This window comes from Aquila chrysaetos, chromosome 4, assembly GCF_900496995.4.
Source record: "Aquila chrysaetos chrysaetos chromosome 4, bAquChr1.4, whole genome shotgun sequence".
In the NCBI taxonomy this organism is placed as follows: Eukaryota; Metazoa; Chordata; class Aves; order Accipitriformes; family Accipitridae; genus Aquila; species Aquila chrysaetos.
Window position 1 is genome coordinate 41521742 of NC_044007.1, and position 19429 is coordinate 41541170.

General features: G+C 37.8%; 1 protein-coding gene across 7 annotated transcripts in view; it reads left to right on the forward strand.

Moving 5' to 3' along the window:
* TOX (thymocyte selection associated high mobility group box) overlaps positions 1–19429 on the forward strand; it is a 227978-nt gene that overhangs the window by 129945 nt on the left and 78604 nt on the right. For all 7 annotated transcript variants that reach the window (XM_030012688.2, XM_030012685.2, XM_030012684.2 and 4 more), the window contains exon 3: positions 6455–6697. In XM_030012688.2, coding sequence (XP_029868548.1) covers positions 6455–6697 — 243 coding nt within the window. The remainder of the gene's footprint in view (positions 1–6454; positions 6698–19429) is intronic.

The window sequence follows — 19429 nt, forward strand, 5'->3', positions numbered from 1 at the left end:
TCATAAATTTACTCCGACTTTCTAAATAGGAAAAGTGAACAGCTGGGTCTTTGTCTGAAGGGAAGTTTAAGTGTTTCGATTACAGTATTGGTGTTTGCAGAGCCCAGATCTTGTAATCTTTTATAATATTTGTGCTTCTACTTATTGTCATCTTTAAAATGTATTTCAATTTACAACCTTCACTGAAAACACGTTTCCCAGCAAACCACTATAGTATATGTATAAAATTAATGTAATTAACAAAAAGACTCTCAAGAGTGGAATCTTAAAAAAAAGACTACTCTTTTACATAATTCTGTTAACTTTGAAATTGTAATTGTTTTAAATCAATAATATCATTGTCAGCCTATTCTCCTTCTTGAAAATGGAATTCATCTGGTACTGGAAAATTAATGTTTTGCTTGAGGCTTTGCCCTTTACCTAATGTAAATTAGAGAAATTGATTAACACAATAGAAAAAAGTTATACCTTCCCCTGTAATATATTTTTGATAGCTGTTGCTTGATAAATTAGTATATTGTGTGTTTTTAAATGAATATGATTTATTGCTGTTGTCTACCATATGAAGAAACACAAAAAAATTGTTTGCAGGATCATTGACTTGAACATATCAATGGCACTGTTGGACAATTCTTGCTGAGTGTTAAGATGATTTATGTAGCAGACCGAAGGTTTCCACAGTAATGCATTATAGTCTCAAGCTATCAAGCCTTGTTCGTGCAGAGACAAAAGAAGCTGAAAAATACTTGCTTCTGAAGGTCCTCTGTTTAGAAATTAGAGATAAGGGTGATCCTGTTAAAACTCCTAGAAATATCTGCTGTCAAATATATTATCCTAACTTTCAAATGTGCATAAGGAACATTGCTGTTTTTCCTCTTCTAATGAGCTCATTGTTTTTACATTACTCTCGATTCATAAGTATTTCAGTTATGTAACAATGTGTTCAATAATAGAAGAGGAGACAGCCTGAAGCATCTATCTTTTAAAAACTGGCATCTTTCCACAGTTCAGATGCAGAAGCCTTGGTGCAAATGAAAAATTAAGACACGCTCTACATAGTTGGCAGTACCATTCATTTCATTTAAATTAAATCTCTATAGGCAAATTCCCAATTTTTAAGGAACTGTTGCTAATACTAGATTCTGCTGAGTATATGCATGGTGACTGAAGCAATCACTGAGCACATGAATTAGACTTACTTAATGTATGTTGTCTTCTGTACTGTCATATAGTAATGGTTCTGCTCTTTCCAGAGGGATTTACATTGGATGTTTGAATGCTTGCTGCCTCTTGTGGTCAGTCTGTTTGAGGTATCTTCTTTGGTTTCCCTTCTCTGATTACTTTTTAAAGTTCTATTAAAATTATTTTGAAACATAAGTAAGTTTTGCTGGCCAATATGCAGTCATCACTGTAGAGTTCTTAAGCAAAGGGGCTTTATTTTTATCTCCTTCTTTCTCCTTACTCCCTTTTCCTCAGTTCTTATGCAGCAGGTTGTGCAAGCATTTCCCTTATTTTTCTGATAACAATGAGTATCTGACTTCCTCGAAAATAAATACTAGAAATTTTTTTGTGTGTTAGCACAGCAGAATGCTTAACCCTAATTTGAGTTATGTGTTGCTGAATTAAAGAACTGACCTTTGATATACGTCTCACCCCCCCCCCCCCAGTTTTGCCCCCTTCCATAGCTTGTTGCTGGATTTGGCCAGGCTAACTGGCATAAAAGATAATTGAAGCGATCCAATGAGGTCATTGTTCAGGAACAAAAGCTTGGACATGGGTTGGACAGTGAATCAGAGTTAAGTGTTCCTATCATTTTATTCTGGCAAGCTTTTCTCATAAAATTATAGGCTAAGGTGGCATAGATAATGAGGTCTCTTGATCTCAGAGCGGGCATCTCAGAGATCAGCTGCTTTATGAAGTTTCCATCATTTGAGGCAGAAATGTCACAAGTATTGTCCTTCAGATTTGGGAAGGCATCCTTGATTCAAAAAGTTTTTTCATAGTTTCATGTCTGTAAATAGCCCAAATTTAAGGATGCTTAGTTCTGAGGTTCCCACAGTGTAGCTCCCATCTGAAATATACTGAAATCTGTTTATAGTAAATACAGGTGTAATGAAAATCCTCTTTATAATACAGTAAAATTAAACCGTGTGTCTGTTCAGTGCTGTGCAGTGGGTTTAATGGTGTTACTTTGCAGAGGGCTTTCACTCTGGAATGTAATAAAGGTCCAGGAAGTTCCACTAACTGAAGAGCTGATAAACACCTCATCCACTCCCACAGTCATGAGATGAAAGCAAAACTACTGGCAAAGTTCCCAGCAGCTCTGTGGTAAAGTAAATAAAGCATTTACTGCTACTCTTTTTTGATTCAAAAGTGAAAAGGCGAGCTTGCTAGTATTTCTCTGACCAGTAGAATGAAAAGGAGCTATTCCATGTCTTTCTGAATAAAGAAAGTCCTGCTGATAGTAAAGGCAACTGTGAAGGAAAAAACCATTGCAGGGGACTTTCTCCCCACCCCCAAGAAAAACCTAACAGAGCTGAAGCTATAGGCCACCATTTATTATTAATACGTATGAGCTGTACTTATGAATTGTAATTAGATACAGGGAGTGCAGCCTTCCCTAATGCTTTTGATGGTAGATAACTGCTTTCATTAGAAATTCCAGATAAATGGCTTGGGTTGGAAGAAGAGAAAAGCCTGGGGGTTGGGACAGGATGATGACTGGCCTGGGAGTGGAAGATCTTGCTGCAGGGAAAACCTTGGGCATGGCCTTGTGCTGGAGTTCCCTTAAATGTCTTTTTGGGGAAGAAGGTAACCATGCGACATTCCAGGAGAGCCCATTGCCAGCACTGGATCAGCTGAATCAAGGACACTGCAGATGGTTCCTCAAGAAGACTTTCCCAATGACAAGGGGAGAGGTGGCAGGAAAGTAGGAGTGGGTGTTTGAAGCTTGTAGCTGCTATTGGTAGGACAAGCATATATCCTGTTCCTTACTCCTTCCCTCCACACATAGTTGCAACAGCCTTGTTTCTGGGATGTGTTGGGTTTGCTGCAACTGTATATAGGACTTTTGGTTTCTGATGTGCCAGTGTGCCAAGTCATTACAAGCATCTGAACCATGCTCCTGGACAAGGCAAACTGGAGTACTGTCACATCACTGTTGAAATAACTTCCCTGAGGAAGTTATGTCTGTGTGTTACATACACACATACTAAGTATGGAAATACCAAATTGGCTGAAAAAGTTAGGTGAATAGGGTGCTCTGCCGATTCTTTCAAATATCTGTCCACACCATTAGCATATGCGTTAGATTCTGCCTAGCTTTATTGAAGTAGTAAAATAATTTTTGTCTTCAGAAAAAAAAAAACAAACATAGAAGTACTATTGCTTGAATTATGTTGTTTTGGTGTGTTATTATTGCCTTTGCTACACTACTCCTACTACTTTAAGAAGCTTATTTAAGTGTAGTGGACAGTGATGTGGTAGGTGATGTGGGATCAAATACATTCTGACTGGTTTGCAAGCAATAACCATGGTGTGATATTTTTTTTTTAATAATCAGAAAGCAACTGTCTATTTAAAGTGCTTAGCCCATATAATATATATAACTTTATTATACAGTTACACATGACACAATTTGGGTTGTAGAGTTTTATGCCACTAGTGTTTTACTTCCTTTTTAATAAGTGAAGCTAATGTTCTAATGGCAGTTCAATTGCTTTTACCATTTTTGAAGTGTTACTAATTAAAGACATATTTGAAACACAGGAAATCAAAGTCTAACTAAAGTAAAACCTGGACTATCCACATATGGCATGCAAAAAGGATGTACAAATAAGCAGATTTGCTGAATGCCTCCAATATTAATGGTGTAGGCACACCCAGCCTGTCAATATTTGGTTTAGGAATATTTGCTTTTAGTAGTGAATGTAAGTTGAAGTCCCTTCTTCTTATTAAAGTGGTGAGAGAATACTGTAGACTCTTGTCCTAGTCTTGTTTAAGGAAAGTAGGAGGGCAGATGTCTCTTCCTCCTCTAGAAGGTGTTGAGACATCTTGGTTCAACAAAGATGCAGCACAAGGTATTTTCACTGTAGGATAGTGAGAGAGAGAGAGAAAACAAATGTTGAGTTCACACTTTGTACCTGCAAAATCATTGGAGAGAAAACTTTTGAGGCCATCAGTCTTTTGGGACAGTAGAAAAGACAGTGTTGAACACAAAATGTCCTCTTTTGACAGTTCATTAATCCCTCCTGGTGGCTGTAGGTTACATGGATCTAAGGTCACCAGGATTACAATAACGGAATCCAAGTGTACCTGTGCGGGATAGTACTGGTCACGCAGAGCGTTATGCGTCTTGCCCCTTTCTTCATTTCTGTTCCTCACTTCTTTTGTTGTGGTATTAGACCTTAAGCTCACTTTAGACACCTTTCTTTTCATCATCGATTTAATATAATAGTAATTATATTACTATTACAAATAGTTGGTGTATACAGTGTCCATAATACTTTTATTTGGTTTTGCAGTTTATACATTGAGGTTGAGTAAATGTGATGTGTTCTCTTTGCCATGTGTGTCTCCTACCCATTTAGTGAGGGTCTATTTTTACTGTTTTTCCTCCCTTGGAGGTGTCTCCACTGATGGCTGCATCGTGGCTTCTAAAAGCAGGACAAATACAATTTACAAATGGCAGTAGACTCACACCAACTTCCCATTAAGGAGAGGGCAGGGGCAAGGGGAGAGCAAACTCCTGTGGCAGAGGTGAGAAACACAGCTGGAAATCACGGGCAGAATCAAAGTCCTCACACATAAGGATGGCGGTGTCACTGCCAAGCCTTTTCCTCTCCCTGTTCTGTTATTTTCATTCTTTGGGATTTTACTTTGGCCTTTGCAGTCTAGCCTTCCTGTTCTATTTCATACTAAGGTATTTGGTAACAGAGGTGTAAACTTTGGTGGGAAACAAGCAAAGCAACCAAAACCATGGCAATGTGCAGTAGAGTAGGTTCTTCTGTGTTCAGCAGCTCATTGAAAACATGTAACACTGTTGTTGGTCTGATTTAAGTTTTTATATCCATGCTCATACAGAGGAGAGTAACCTTGGGCATCGGGAGGACAGTATTACTATGATGACTAATGAAAAACCCCTTTGTTCGTAATTGGGCATTGATTCTTCCCTTGTGCTTCTGCATGAATTCATACACCATACTGTCCTCCATTTGCAAACTCGTATTGGGGAAAACATTTTCTTCTAATAGCTGGTCTTTGAAATTGTGCTCTCATTTTCATCTTTCCTGAAGATACTTTGCAGGAGCAGAATGTATCAATGTAGCAGAATGTATAATCCTTGCACTTCCAGAATTAACAAAAACAGCACTCAGAGCAGGGCTGCATTGCTCCAGAGGGGCAGGAAGGGTGGAAGTAGTCTCTGTGCTGTAAACCTCATGACTATGGGCATGGGATGTGCAAAGACTGATCACTTGGCAAAGGAGAACTGTGGCTGTTCTCGGAAAAGCAGAGCAGGCTTTCGGGCAGAACCACTGCAACTGGTCCCTTTAACTCTTGGTTTGGATCATGTATCTAACCCTGCTCGCCTTTTTGCTTTAAGAAATACAAGCATACCCACCCCTATCCCTGAAATGAGCCTACCTACTGTACAAAGAGTGCAGATAAATAATAGCAATTATCCACCTTGGTGCATTACTCTGACTTTGCCCGTGGCTTTTCCTTGGATCAGATTGAGTTGGATGACTTAATGGCAGCAGACAACAAAAGACTAAACAGTTACTTTGTGGAGTAACTCATTTAGATGACTGACAAATGTATGTATCATTGAGTTTACAGATTAAGAAAGGAAAAATCAGTGTTTTTGAGACACCATAAATGTATTTTTATAAACACAAAGTATATTCATACAGGGTATGCACTATTTCTGTATTTATTTGTTTTTCTTTGTAGCAGAACAAATGCATGGTTCTCCTGTAAGCCTAAAAGTGGTACCTTTCTTCTTCACTATATAATTCTTGATCTGAGTAGCAGGGAGTCTTATGAAACATTTTAAGCCAATGTTAATTTTATAAATTGCATTCCCTTTTCCACAATTCCCATGAAAAAAGGTATTCAGCTAGATGAACGCTCTTGGAAAATTTTAATAGGACCCTTGAAATCTGTTTGAATTCAGTTTCTTTAAAAAAAAATCTCTTTCTAATGGAAGCTGTGAAAGTATCAGAGATTCTTATGCCTTAGAGGCAATTTTTCTTCCATACATAATGGTGAAATGCCACTGTTATAATATATGGGTGTTTAAAATATTCTCTTTGTTAAATTGAAGCTCCTGCTTAGAAGTATGTGAGTTGGGCTCTTTTTGTTTGTTTTGTGTGACTTTTATTATTATTCTTGACCAGTATTCATACGATTTTCATAGCACTTCCCGTTTGTTGTTGGTTTTTTTTTCCCCCAGTCTTTTCCTGGCCCAAGTCTTGAAAGTGAAGATTTTAACATACCTCCTATAACTCCTCCGTCACTGCCTGACCACTCCCTGGTGCACTTGAATGAGATAGAGTCTGGATACCACTCTCTGTGTCATCCCATGAACCACAATGGCCTCCTTCCATTCCACCCACAAAACATGGATCTACCTGAAATTACAGTTTCCAACATGCTTGGCCAAGATGGGACACTGCTTTCCAATTCCCTCTCTGTGGTAAGCATTTTTAGTCTTTCCCTTCTGTTCTGCTTTAAGTTGCAAAATCGTGGAAATACAGAGCTGTTCGAAATCCTCCGAGAGGCCAGCTCCTACACCACTCACATCATGGAGCGAGCTGCCCTGACTCTGGGTTTTACATCGCCCTCCCTATGTCAAATTCTCCTCCCACCTGAGGCGGTGGGGGTTTTACAGCTGAGTTCCTCAAAGCCTGGATGTTACCTGCCACCTTGAGTAGAATTACTCCTGCTTTACGTGGATGTAAATAATGACAAAAGGAGGCTCAAGGGTTTGACTTCCGTTGGTTCAGTGTTTGGATCCAGATGGCCGTTGTTCTGTTTGTCTGACGAGGCTCTTGCCGTTCTCATTTGCATGTGCTGAGAGACGTACAAAAATTTAATATCTCCTTTCTTGTTTACCGCACGTTTGGAAAACAGCAAATGTTATTTCTGATTCTAGGCCAAATCTTATAGCCTTTTTACAGTTCCCAGTCCTTAGCCAGCCAGAATCCAATCGAAATGACTGGACGATTTGCTTATAAAGTCTGTCAGATAGTCATTATGGTCGTAATCTTGGGAAGCCTTATATTATAAATCACTTCTTTGAATGTTAAATTGCTTGCAACAACTGCAGAGCTACTTTGCATGTTACATTTTCAAGTGGGCTCTACAAATAATTAGTATATTCCTCACATAGCAGCTCCAGACAAGATTATTTCACGTCGATGTACAATTCTAAGCCAAAGAGTTAAAAATCCCATGGAAGAGGGTGGGGCCTGGCATTGTGTGGGGCTCACTGCACTTCAGGCACTCTGCTATGTGGGCTGCCCAGGAACTGTAGGTCTGGACAGCCGAAGTTCGGGGTCTGCCGTTCCTAGAGATCCAAGGGTCTAGGCTTCTCATTGAAGGATCAGAGGCTCAGGGCCCTGTGTCCCAGCTGGGAGGCTCTGTGCTTAGGGACTGAGTCTGTCTAGGCTTCCAGTTTGCTAGGTCCCCATCACATTACCCCAAAACCATAAATCAGTCCTGGGAGCCTGGGAGCTGAAGCAGCATATGGAGGTTTGGGGGCTGAGGGATCTAGGCTGAGCTCCCCATCAGCCCCTCAGACTAGCAGCCCTGAGCCAGGGGCCATTGTGGCCAGAAAACAGACAGTTTACAACAAAAATCTGCCTTGTCACAGGGCTTCATTGCAACTTAATTAAAATAAAGCTGCCTTGATTTCAAGGAGCTCTGCGTTCCCTCTGAGGATGTCCAACAAGCTGTACTCCAGGGGGGCTAGTCTTGGCTTCTTATGTGCTGCTTAGTTGTTATTGATTTACTAGGATGTTGCATGCTTTGTGTTTGAGGTCAGAATCTGACCCCAGGGTTATGTTCAATGGGAGGAGGGGAGGAGAGGCACATTTTCATAGAGAAATATAAATATACTTTGTTGAAATGTTTTGGATTTTGCTTGCATTTCTACAAAGCTGATGGTGTGCACTAAAGAGCATGAGCTAAATCTTGTGCAGGGTTCTGAGAATCAGAGCAATGAAAGGACTTGAAAAAGTAAGAGAAACGCTTGGCACTCCAGTCAAGACAAGCAGTATTTCACTGAACTGACCTCTTTTGAGCCATGGCTATGGCTCAAAACTATGCATTCTTTTAAGCTCTGATGTTCCACATTAACCTCTTGCAACAAGCTCTGAACAAAGGGCCCTGAGAGTTTGTAGATCATTACAGTGAATTATTGCATCAAGGGCAAATACAAAAAAGCTGAATAATATAACTAGGCAATTTTGCTATTGGGACTTAGTGAAGATCAGAAAAAATGAAAATCAGACGTCAAGAAAATATGTGCTAAATTTTTTCAGTCATTTTTGAGGATTCGTTCAATAAATAAAGCATGATCCTTGAAGCGTCATAGGCTAAGTCAACTGTTATTCCTAACTTGCATGACCCCTGCACACAAGAGGGCCTCTTAACTAGCAATAGTTTTAACTCAAGCTGGCTTGTCTGTTGAGAGGATTAAGCTACATCTCATGTTAGTACAACTGGTAGGATGTTAACACCACGATTTTGTACAGTTCAAACACTTTGGCTGTATTGTTCTTCTGATTTGAAATTGATAACTTGAGAGAAATTAACTTGAGGAGGATAATTTAAGTTATTTCTTCAGTTAATTCAGTGACTTCTTCAGTGAATGGAATGGCCCCGTTGTCCTTTTGGCTTTCCATTGATGAAGAAAGACAGAGGATTTTGTAAAGTTAGCATTCTTTACTTAGATTTGAAGCTCTTCTTTATAATCCAGAACCTTTTGCATTTTTTCTTCAGTATGACTCTTTTCTCTTGCTATTACTCATCTCTAAGTTTCCTTTTTACTATCTCATCAAACTCTGATCCGTTTAACAAGTACTTGCCTAAATCACTTTTATATTGCCTCACACAGAAAATAATGTATATGTTTCTCCAATCTATCTAAACTCTTGGTGCCATATAATTTCTGGTATATCAACTACCGCTTAGTGTATTTGGAAACCATGTATCGCTTCATTTTTCAGGGCGGTAATGAGTGTTTTTAGAAAAATTATTCTTAGAAATGAATCTGTTGGCTGTTCTCTATCCATAATTAATTTCACATCTTCAGCAAATTTTACTTATATTGGGACAAATTCAGCTGCAGTGCAATGTGCCTCTGATTGAATTTGGTCTCTTTTTTTTTTCTCCTTTCAACATCCTTCCCTTTAGCCAGTTTTTAACCCATTAGTTAGTATTTTAGCAATAATACCTTCCTTTTTGTCTGTGTTAGAACTAGTGAGGGGTTGTCAATTAGTGTTTTTATATACAAAGCATTAATTAATGTTAGCCAAATGAGAGAAAGGAAACACAGTGAGCTCAGAAACAAAGTAGGAAAATAGTTTGTACACTGAGTATAGCATTTTTCTTTCATCTCACCTACCAGGTGTTTTCAGATGAGGATTTCTGTGATTTTGGACAGATTGAAAATTGAGGATGTACCCCTTCTAAAACCCCTTCAAAACTCCACCCATTAGAAGTCCTGGTTTCATACTGTGCAGCAGTCCCTCCAGGCTGCAGATGAAATCCCTTTGAGTGAGGATTGCAGGATTTGCCCCAAGCTCTCTAAGATTTCTCCTCTGTGGAAGTGCTTAAGTACACACATTAAGAGCCCACTACCAGCTCAGTGAATTCTATTTAGGGACCAGCTTCTTACAGATTTTTTACACTGTGGGAATTCTTTCTGAAAAATTTTACAACACTGGGAGATGAAAATTTCCCGTTGCCATTTACTGTGTCTGATACTTAAATTTGGAATTAGCCTTCTTTGAAGTTTTTTTGATTGATTGGACTTCCTATTGCACCCGCACTACTTAAAAAAAAAAATCACTAAAATTTCTCTTTCTCATTATTCTGCTGTCAGTTCATATATTGGCTTCTATGTTTGTGTTTTTCTGTTTTCTGCTTAGGTGACATACAGGCATGTACACACATGCACATGCACACTAATTTATACCGTGCTGTCACATGCGGATTTCTTTAGATGTTCATTATATCTGGATATTGGGGGTTCAGAAGCCTACAGAATTTGTGCAGAATGTGACACACAGTGGTATGAACACAGTCCAGCCCCAGCATGGTCGGCCATGTGTGGGAGCTCTCTAAAGTCCTCCTTCAAAATGGACATGACTTCTATTCCTGCTTCTTAAGTGGATCCAATTAGAGAGAGCGAGCTGTTTAATGAAGATGTACTGATGGTCCTGTAGGCATGTTTGTTCATAAGTAATGAAATAGGGATCCCTTCCTGATTTACTACAGTTGAATGTAGCCCTCCATAGGTTTGGTTCAGTTCTAGTTGGGGTGTGACCTGCCAGCAGTTCTCTGTTTGCATGAATTTTCCTGAAATATTCCAAGGACCACAAGAAATACCCTTCTAACGTTTGCAAACAAATGCATGTATATACCATCGCTATAAGAATGTGTGTCTGTCTGTAAAAATGCTTTTGGATGTGTTCTATAAAATGAGTTTTACTGTGTGTTCATTTTATCAATAAAACTACAGACATTTCAGCTTCTTTAGTATATCCTATAGATGATTGCTTTTTTCCCCAAGAAACCAGGGTTAAAAATCACAGTGCTGTTTTTACATAGAGGAAAAAAACCCTATTTTCTGAATGCTTTCATTTATAATCTTGTGCTGATCTTTTTGAAATGTGGCTCGTGATGGTATACTATAGAAAATTTACAAGAAAGAAATAAAAGAGATTTTAGTTTCTTGAAATGCTTCAAATTTCTGGGTTTGAAGTTTAAAGTGGAAAAGATGTTAAAAGGCAATAAAATCAGGGGATTTATTTCCCAAATGCTCTACTTGTGCTGGCAACAAAAGCCAGCATAATGTATATACTTAGGTTTATTGTCAGTTTTAGTATATAGTCAAGGCACACTTTGAATTCAAAGGCTACTGTACAACTGTTTTGACAACCACCACATCAGTAGGTAATGTGCAGGACATATGAAACTGAAGCAAAAATGTTTCTTTAGGTCTGTAGGGAGTGCAGTACATCAATGAATTCAGATATATTAGAGCAGCATGAATTTCTAATATGTTGCTCTTATGGAAAAGACCACTGGCATATTGAATAATGCTGCTTTCAAAGCAGAGCAGAAAATGTGATTACAGACAATTTCATTGCTGTTTTTAAAATAAATATTTTCAAAATCTTGAGGTATTTTATTTCATGTAATGCATAAAATATGTAACAGTGGACTAGAGCTAAAGATCTTCTAGGACACAGAAGAGTAGATGATGTCAGCTATAATTATTCAGATGTGGAATAATAGAAGCATTAGTTTAAAATAAAATGCATGTCACAAAGGCCCATGTCCTTATATTAAAAAAAAGCAATAAAAAGCATTTTTTTTTGCACACTTTGACAGAAGAATAAAGGCAGTGAATAATTATTTAACATTATGCCCCAATTCATCAAAGCCCAAACAATTACATTATACTTTTTTCATGAATTATATTTTTTAGATATGCAGCCCATGAGAGAGTAATATCTTAAACAAAATGTGGCACTATATAACAGGGAAGAAAGCAGACAGCTACTTTTTTTTTTCATTTTTCATCTCAGGTAGAATGAAGCTAGTATTTCTTATTCACAGTACGGTTGCTAATAAATCCAATACAGGAGATTGTTGTTGTGGTAGCTGGGATTTATTGAAGAGAATTTGTTTTACCAGTTTCTTACATATTAGTTTAAATTCAGTATTCATGACTCATCTTGAGGCTGACCTATATGGTTGATTTTTTTTTGGCACCTTTAAGTGTTAGTGCAAACTACTGAGTCAAACAGAAATTTTTTATTTCTGATGAACAAGATTAATAACTTTTGTAACAAAACAAAAGATTTTCCCCTTGTATTTTTTATTTCTGATGAACAAGATTAATAACTTTTGTAACAAAACAAAAGATTTTCCCCTTGTAACTTAAGTGTTGACATTTAAATCATGCTTGGATACTTTTTTCTAGCTTGTATTGCATGCCAGTGGTAGAAGATACTTTTAGTCTCTGGTGAATACTTCACATTTGTGCCTCATTACCAGGCTCTGGTCTTCAGTTTACATCAAAATTTACTGTTATGCTACACAGACCTGCTGCTACCCCAAATTTTATTGCAGTGAGTTATTGCCATCAGAACCACCAAATCATAAAGCTAAGGTCATGGAACATCTTGTGTTAAAGTATTTTTTTTTTCTCTTATTAAGCAACTTTGTATTCTTGCAGGATATCTTTCTTTTCCTTCTTTTACAAAAAAAAAAAAAAAAAAAAAAAAACCCACCATATTTTATGAGCTGGATTTTCTCACTGAAATAAGCCTTGTGTGGCAAAAGGTTACAGTAGTTAGTGTATGTTTTGTCAAACAGCCTAACCATAGGGATACGCAGCCAAATCTTCAGCTGATGTCAGTTGGCATAACTTTATTGTCTTCAGTAGAATTATCACGATTTATTCCATCGAGGGCTCTGGGACATCACGTTTATCTTTCCTTACTTCTGATGTCTGGTCCACTCTTTTGTCATCAGAAAGACAACAAAAAGGATATGTAGAGGAGCTGATTAAGATGTAACTTGATCAAGGTTTTATAAATACCTGCATATTGCATATCTGCTAGTAGAAGGCTCTTCACCGTGCTACAAAAAAGCATTAAAACATCCAATGTCTAGAAATTACAGCTGTATAAAATCAGTATGGAAACAAAGCATGCATTTTTAACAGTGATAGAAATTTACCATTTAGATAATGTACTATGGGAGGTGGTTGTTCTCTGTACCTCAGAATTGAAATCAAGATGAGGCATCTCTCAAAAAGATGTGCTCTATCTGGAACTGGTCTAATGACCCCCTCACTAGAGCGGGGGTGCCAGAACCTTCCTGTGGGTCACATTGTCCCTCAGGAGCTCTCAGCAGTAAACATCAGTCTATGCATACATAGCAGGGGGAACATTGCTGATAGCACCTCAACTGGTAGCAGCTCTACAGTTTCTCCCTCCCAAGAGAAAATCAACAGAGTGGAAGAAAACACTCTGTGGGTGCAGGCTATCGATGAACCCCACCTTCCTGAGGTCAGCTAAGACTAGCATTGCTGTGAAAATATTTGTGGCTAGTGTTTTTCATGAACTTAGCTTTTTTTATGGTCTTGAAGTATCTGGTAAAGCTATACTTTCTGTCTGTAAGTACTAAGAACTTATCTTAAAGATAGAGCAAGTAAATATTTTCTCATTATTGTAGGAAAATATTTGTACACAAATGACCAGAACTTTTTTTAGTATAATTCCAGGTCTCATTTTTAAAATTGGCAATGAAGCTGTTGATAAACTGTCAGTTGGGAAATACAGCATTCTGCTTATTTGAGTGTGGTTGTTGAGACTCCATGTGGCTCACATATTTCACAAATTCATTAGGAAAACAACTTCAGTGTAATTTCAAGAAGATATAACAAGGTGACGTATTTTATTTTTGAAAACAGCCTTCAGTAGAAAATGCTTTGGTCAACTTTTTTCACAGCGGTTACCCATTGTCTGATAGGAATTTATTTGCCACATAAAAAAGTAAGAAAAAAAAATACGTGTAGTGGTATTAATTACTGTTTCTTAGACTTTAACCAGATAAGCACAGGCTAAGACATGATGAATGTGGTGTGGAGAGAAAGCCTTCAGTTGCGGGTGGTAGATTATACAACACCTCACATGTGAAGTACTCACAGGAGTGATTAATGCATAAGCAGCATCATAGCTGCAAGTGTCAAACAAAATAGATAATAGAGTATGCAAATAGAGGAAACATAACTCTCAGAAAATGTCAGAAATTCAGGGGTTTCAGCAGCAGAGATTGTTGACTTTAATCTGCTGCTTTTAACATCGCATGTAGTTGTCAAGAACAGCAAGATAATGAAATGTTTCTGAAGACTCAGTCTTTGGCAAAAAAAAATCTTAGTGATCTTAAGCCCTATAGATGGAATAGAAGTGAAATATCTTTCTTGAAAACTGTGAAGATGCTTTTGTGAAGACAAAAATGAAGGAGAAGCCCACAGTGCAGCTGAAAGGAGAATTTTGTGCATCAGGTGGAGTAGCCTCTCCTTCCACCTGTTTCATTACTTAAATGCATGCATTTTCATTCCTTGAAACTTGAAAGCAGTTGAGAAGACTGCAGACACCCTTCATGGATTTGTACCACATTCATCATCTCATCCTATCTTGTTCAGGGAGTAGAAGGATATCTTGTATGGACAAAACCAGTCCCACTATGGCATGCACTGTCTTAACTCAAGCTGCCATTTGCATGCTGGAAGTTCAGATGTGCTACATGAGTCTGCTGAAGGGTGGGACACCAGCAGCCCAGAGCTTCATGCTGGTGTCACCTGCTAGAATGGAGTGTGAATTCTCCTCATCTAGTCTTGCCTGTGTAGTCATAGATATTTAGCAAAATTCACTTCAGGAGAAAAAACGCATTCTTGGCCTTCTTGATTTTTCTGAGTTGAAGGAATTTAAAAGGTCCAATTAATAGTCTCATAGGTTTTTTATCTGTTTTAATGGTTTTACAGAACTTTAAGTATCATTGTTTTGAGTTTTCAGGAAGGGAAGAAGAAAATCTGCTTGGTAGTGTTTTGTGATTTGGAGAAATAATTATCAGTAAAAAATTACTCATTTCTTATTTTTATCCCTTGTTCTTTCTCAAGGCAATTAAGAAATGCTTAAAGTGTAAGGATGTCTACTCCTCCCCTGGTCCTTTCAATAATATAAAGGTTCATTTTAGATTGATGTCTTTCTCTCTGTTTTTTCCCCCCTTCGTTTATACAAAGTCTGTACAGACACACTATGTAAATGCCCTTTCTCATGTTGGGATTCCCTGGGGACAGCATGTAAATCTTTAACCTTTACTGCTAGTGTAATGCTGTACTTCAGCCACATGTATGCAACTTAGGATCTCTGTAGCCTTGCTTACACACCTCTGAACTGCATTTATGGCATGTTGTACTTGCTGCTGCCTCTATATATGAACAATAGAGATATGAAAATGAATGTTCTTAATTCATTTTCTGTGCATATCATGGATGGATACAGTTACCAAAAAGGACTTAAAGTATGTAGTTGCAGCAAGAAGCATTACGGAGTGAGGAACACCTCTAAGGCATGGTTGTGCATATCTTTCAGTTGCAGAACCCACAAAAATGAACCCTTTCCATCTGAAGTCAGGTGAACAAAGGCATTATGGTTTATCTCACATATTATCAGTGTATACCCAACATTCCTATTTCAACCAACCTGCAGGGAAGGAAAAGAGACAAAGGAGATGTTACAGGTAGTGACGTGGCACTCTGTGTGCCTACCCTGACCTGAAGATGATGCGGACTGCAGTGTTCAGGGTATGTGCATACATATACATATATACATGGACACACTATCACACTGTTAATCACTGAAGCCCTCTGCTGGAAAGGGAATGTAAAAGACAGGACATAGCATCTACAACATCCCCCTTCTCCCCAAATTGTGGATCCACGTTGTATGTTAAACAGAGACTGAAACTAGAGCCAAATTATTGAAATAGGTGCAACAGATTTAATCAACGTACTGCACATGGCTGCATCATAGAAATTTTTTACCGAATCCCTGGGTTATGAGTGAGGTTGCAGTGCCTGATAGCTAGTAACTTTAATGATAGAATTAAATAATTAATAATTAAAGATTTAAAAAAATATTAATTAAAGATTTTAAAACTAAATAATTAATAATTAAAGTTAGTAACTTTAATAATAGGTACCTTTGCTATTTGAGTTAGTAGAGGAAGTAGCCTAGTTGCTAAAGTAAGACCTAATGGATGACAAGATGAGGCTACTCCATATCCCATCTTCAAAATTCCAATTCCTGACCGTGGTGATATTGGGCTACAGGTGCCTTAACTTGATCCTTACAGAAGTGGTCTAAACTGAAAAAACATTTGAAATTAGATGTTCTGGTCCTTTAGCAAAAAAGCCCTGCACGTGGAGGATTTACAGGATCAGGCTCTTGATGAGAGTGCAACACTTTTTTGTTCAGAGATGGGACTTCCTTCTAATACACTTTAAGATTACCTTCATTCACACATAAAGAATTTCAGAGATTAACTCAGTAACTAAGCTTCAGTGTCCTACACATGCCCTAATGCTCAAGTGTGGGATCTCAGTTTAATGAATTTTATTACACTCCCCTTTCTTAAGAAGTAGCATAAAAAGTGTTTAGTGCAATAGGCTTACTGCTGATCTGGATATTAAGTGCAGCTTAAGTTGCCTGACAGAAAGTATACAGTGTAAAATAACCACTGGCAAAACTTTAAAAAGTTATTTTTTCTAGAAAAAATAAACCACAGCATTTGAAAAATAATGCTAGCAGCACTCTGTTCTTCTGCAGTGCCTTTCTTGTGGCTTGAAGTGCTTTGTAGTCACTAATTAGCTATAAGATAATATACTAATAACAGTACAAATAGGTATTTGCAATATCAGTTCCTCATATCTGGCAAGTACTATATTGTAGAATAGAAAGACATTTACTTTATTAAAAACCCAGTAAAATGTAATTCACAATACACAATTACAGATGAGTCCCAAGTTGGAAAAGGGTGAAAGACACAGATCTTAAGGGAGAGGAAGAAGATGAGTCTACACTGTGGGACCCATAATAACGAAAGTATTACCAGGAGCTGATTGCACGTCTGATTATCAGTAACACAAAGGTGGGCAGCAGCGTGGTGAGAGACAACTTTCAATATTAGAACTAGCAGAAGTCCTCAAATGTAATAAGGGTAGGAATTAACTGCCATGTGTTACACATCTAATATAAAGCTATTACAGTGACTGCCTATAATGATAGCTGAGACCTTTCAGCTATCATGCAGCCTGGAAGTGATACAGTAGCCTTATTTAAGAGCCGTGGAAAAGGTGCGAGGGTTGTTTTGCCTGCCCTTGAAATGCAGTCAGCTCTAGGGAGAAGTGAAGTATCTGTTTGAGCAGAGTTTGATGTTCTGCTGCCCCAGACTCCCAGTCCCAGGCCTTACAGGCCGGTCGCATAGCACAAGTGTTTCTTGCAATCAGCTTTTGTGAATGCAGGGAGGGAAAAACACACGAAAGGAAAGTTCTCTGCCTGGGGCCTGGCCTGTGTAATTTTAATTGTGGCCAGCATTGTTGCGCTAACTTCGTCGTTTGTGGCTTCTGCCTCTGAACTACATTTTAGGAGCTCTGTGACTGGCTGAAAATCTCAGTGGGATTTTCAGCAATATTCTGGCCTAATGTTGATCCTGTCCAACTCTAGCAGCGGCCGTCCCAGAGTTTCAACAGAAAGAGATAGCCCTATAGCAGATGCTTTCATTTGTTCATAAATTGAGAAAATTTAGATTTCAGATTATATCAGATTAAGGGTGTGCCAACAAAAGTGTTTGTCAATAATAAGCCATACTCTGCTGTCATAATTCTGAAATGGTTTTCTTTGTAACATTTGGAAAACTAGTGCAAGCTGTAACAAGACTGAAGAGAAGAAATATCATCTAATGTGCTGTTTTGAAAAAAATTTTATTATTTTGATTATCATATAATTAAAGTCAGTATAGCAAAGCTGCACTACAGGAAGAAGTTACATGAGTAACCTGACCTCTTGGATCCTGACTCAGTGCAGCCTTAATGTTGTGTTACTTACCAGATTACAGAAATTGGTCCGGGAGGAAGCCTAAGGTCCCTCCCGTAATCTAGCATAAAGGAGGACTTTAAAAGGTCATCTACCCCAGAGCAGGATACTGCATACGTTTGTCATTTCTGACATATGTTTGTCTAACTTATTTTTTAGAGAATTCCTCTAATGGCAACTGCACAGACTCCTCAGGCAAGCTCTGGGTACAGAGCTTAAAAATTCACCTACTTCACCTACTTCAACTTAAAAATTCACCTACTTCATTGTATTCGTAAAACCCAGCAGTCAGTGGAGGTTAATGCAGACCATTTAATCTTTTCAGTTGTCTTTTATTTATTTTTATTTTTGAAGTGTGCTTATATATGTACATATTTATATTTATAAAATGTATATTTATCTAAGAATGAATGATAGGTAATACATGTTCATGGAACATCTAGGAAATAAATAATCAAGAGGATGTATATTAACTCAGACTGTTTTGGTTCACAGCTGACTTGACCATTTAAGAAACAGTAGAAAAATAATCAGCTTTTCCCAAATCTTATTAGCATGTAATCATGATCCAGATTGTATTAGCCCATAACCTACACTGAGCAAAATGACTCTTCTTGAAGGTTCAGCTACAGTGTGTTATTTTTTAAAAATGTTTATATGCATATGTTCAATGTTATATTTATTTGTCATCATCCATTACGCAGAAAGTTAGGCTGAAGGAACAGTTGTTTATGGTACTTAAGGAATGTCACTGCAAGAAATGTGATAAAAATAAGCAACAGGCGAAGGCTGGGAAAAAAACCTGTAATGTCACCCGAATAGTCTGCCAGGTATTGTTAAAGCACTGGAACATGTACGTATGGGAAAATCCTGCACTAGCTGGGAGATGAGCTAGATGATTTAATAGACCTTTCTTTGAGATGTAATTTCTATAACTGGTTGATACATACACTAGTGTTCAGACATTTGGACTCATTTCTTGTTTGTCTGGCAAATTGTTTCTTGTGAAAGGTTATAAATTACAATAAATAGACTCTGTAGAAAATGAGCTACATGATATACTTGGAAAGAGTTTCTCAGCTGATATTCAAGACATTAATGCCAAAGCAGAAAAAACCCAATAGAGTCCTAATCCCGTGGCTTTGCTTGAGTACAGTGCTAGGAAGGTGCACTGCCATAAATAATATTTACATTGAATAGAGTCTTCTTTATTCTAACAATAACTTAGGATAGAAAAGATAAAATAGAGAAACAAATGTTACTTACTTAGAAGAAGTTTTTTCTCCTGAGTTTGCAACAAAGAATTCACTGATGAAGGAGGGAGGGAGGGAGGGAGGGGGAAAGAAGGGAAAGCAAGCATTTATAAAAATGTTGATGTAGTTATAATTAGATCCATTTTAGAACCAAAAGTTTTATGCAGAAACTGACAGAAGGATATACAATAATTATAGTTTGCTGACAAGCTGAATAGAGTTTCCTTTTTTTATCTTATGGTTTTAGGAAACGAAACTGTAAATAAATACGCA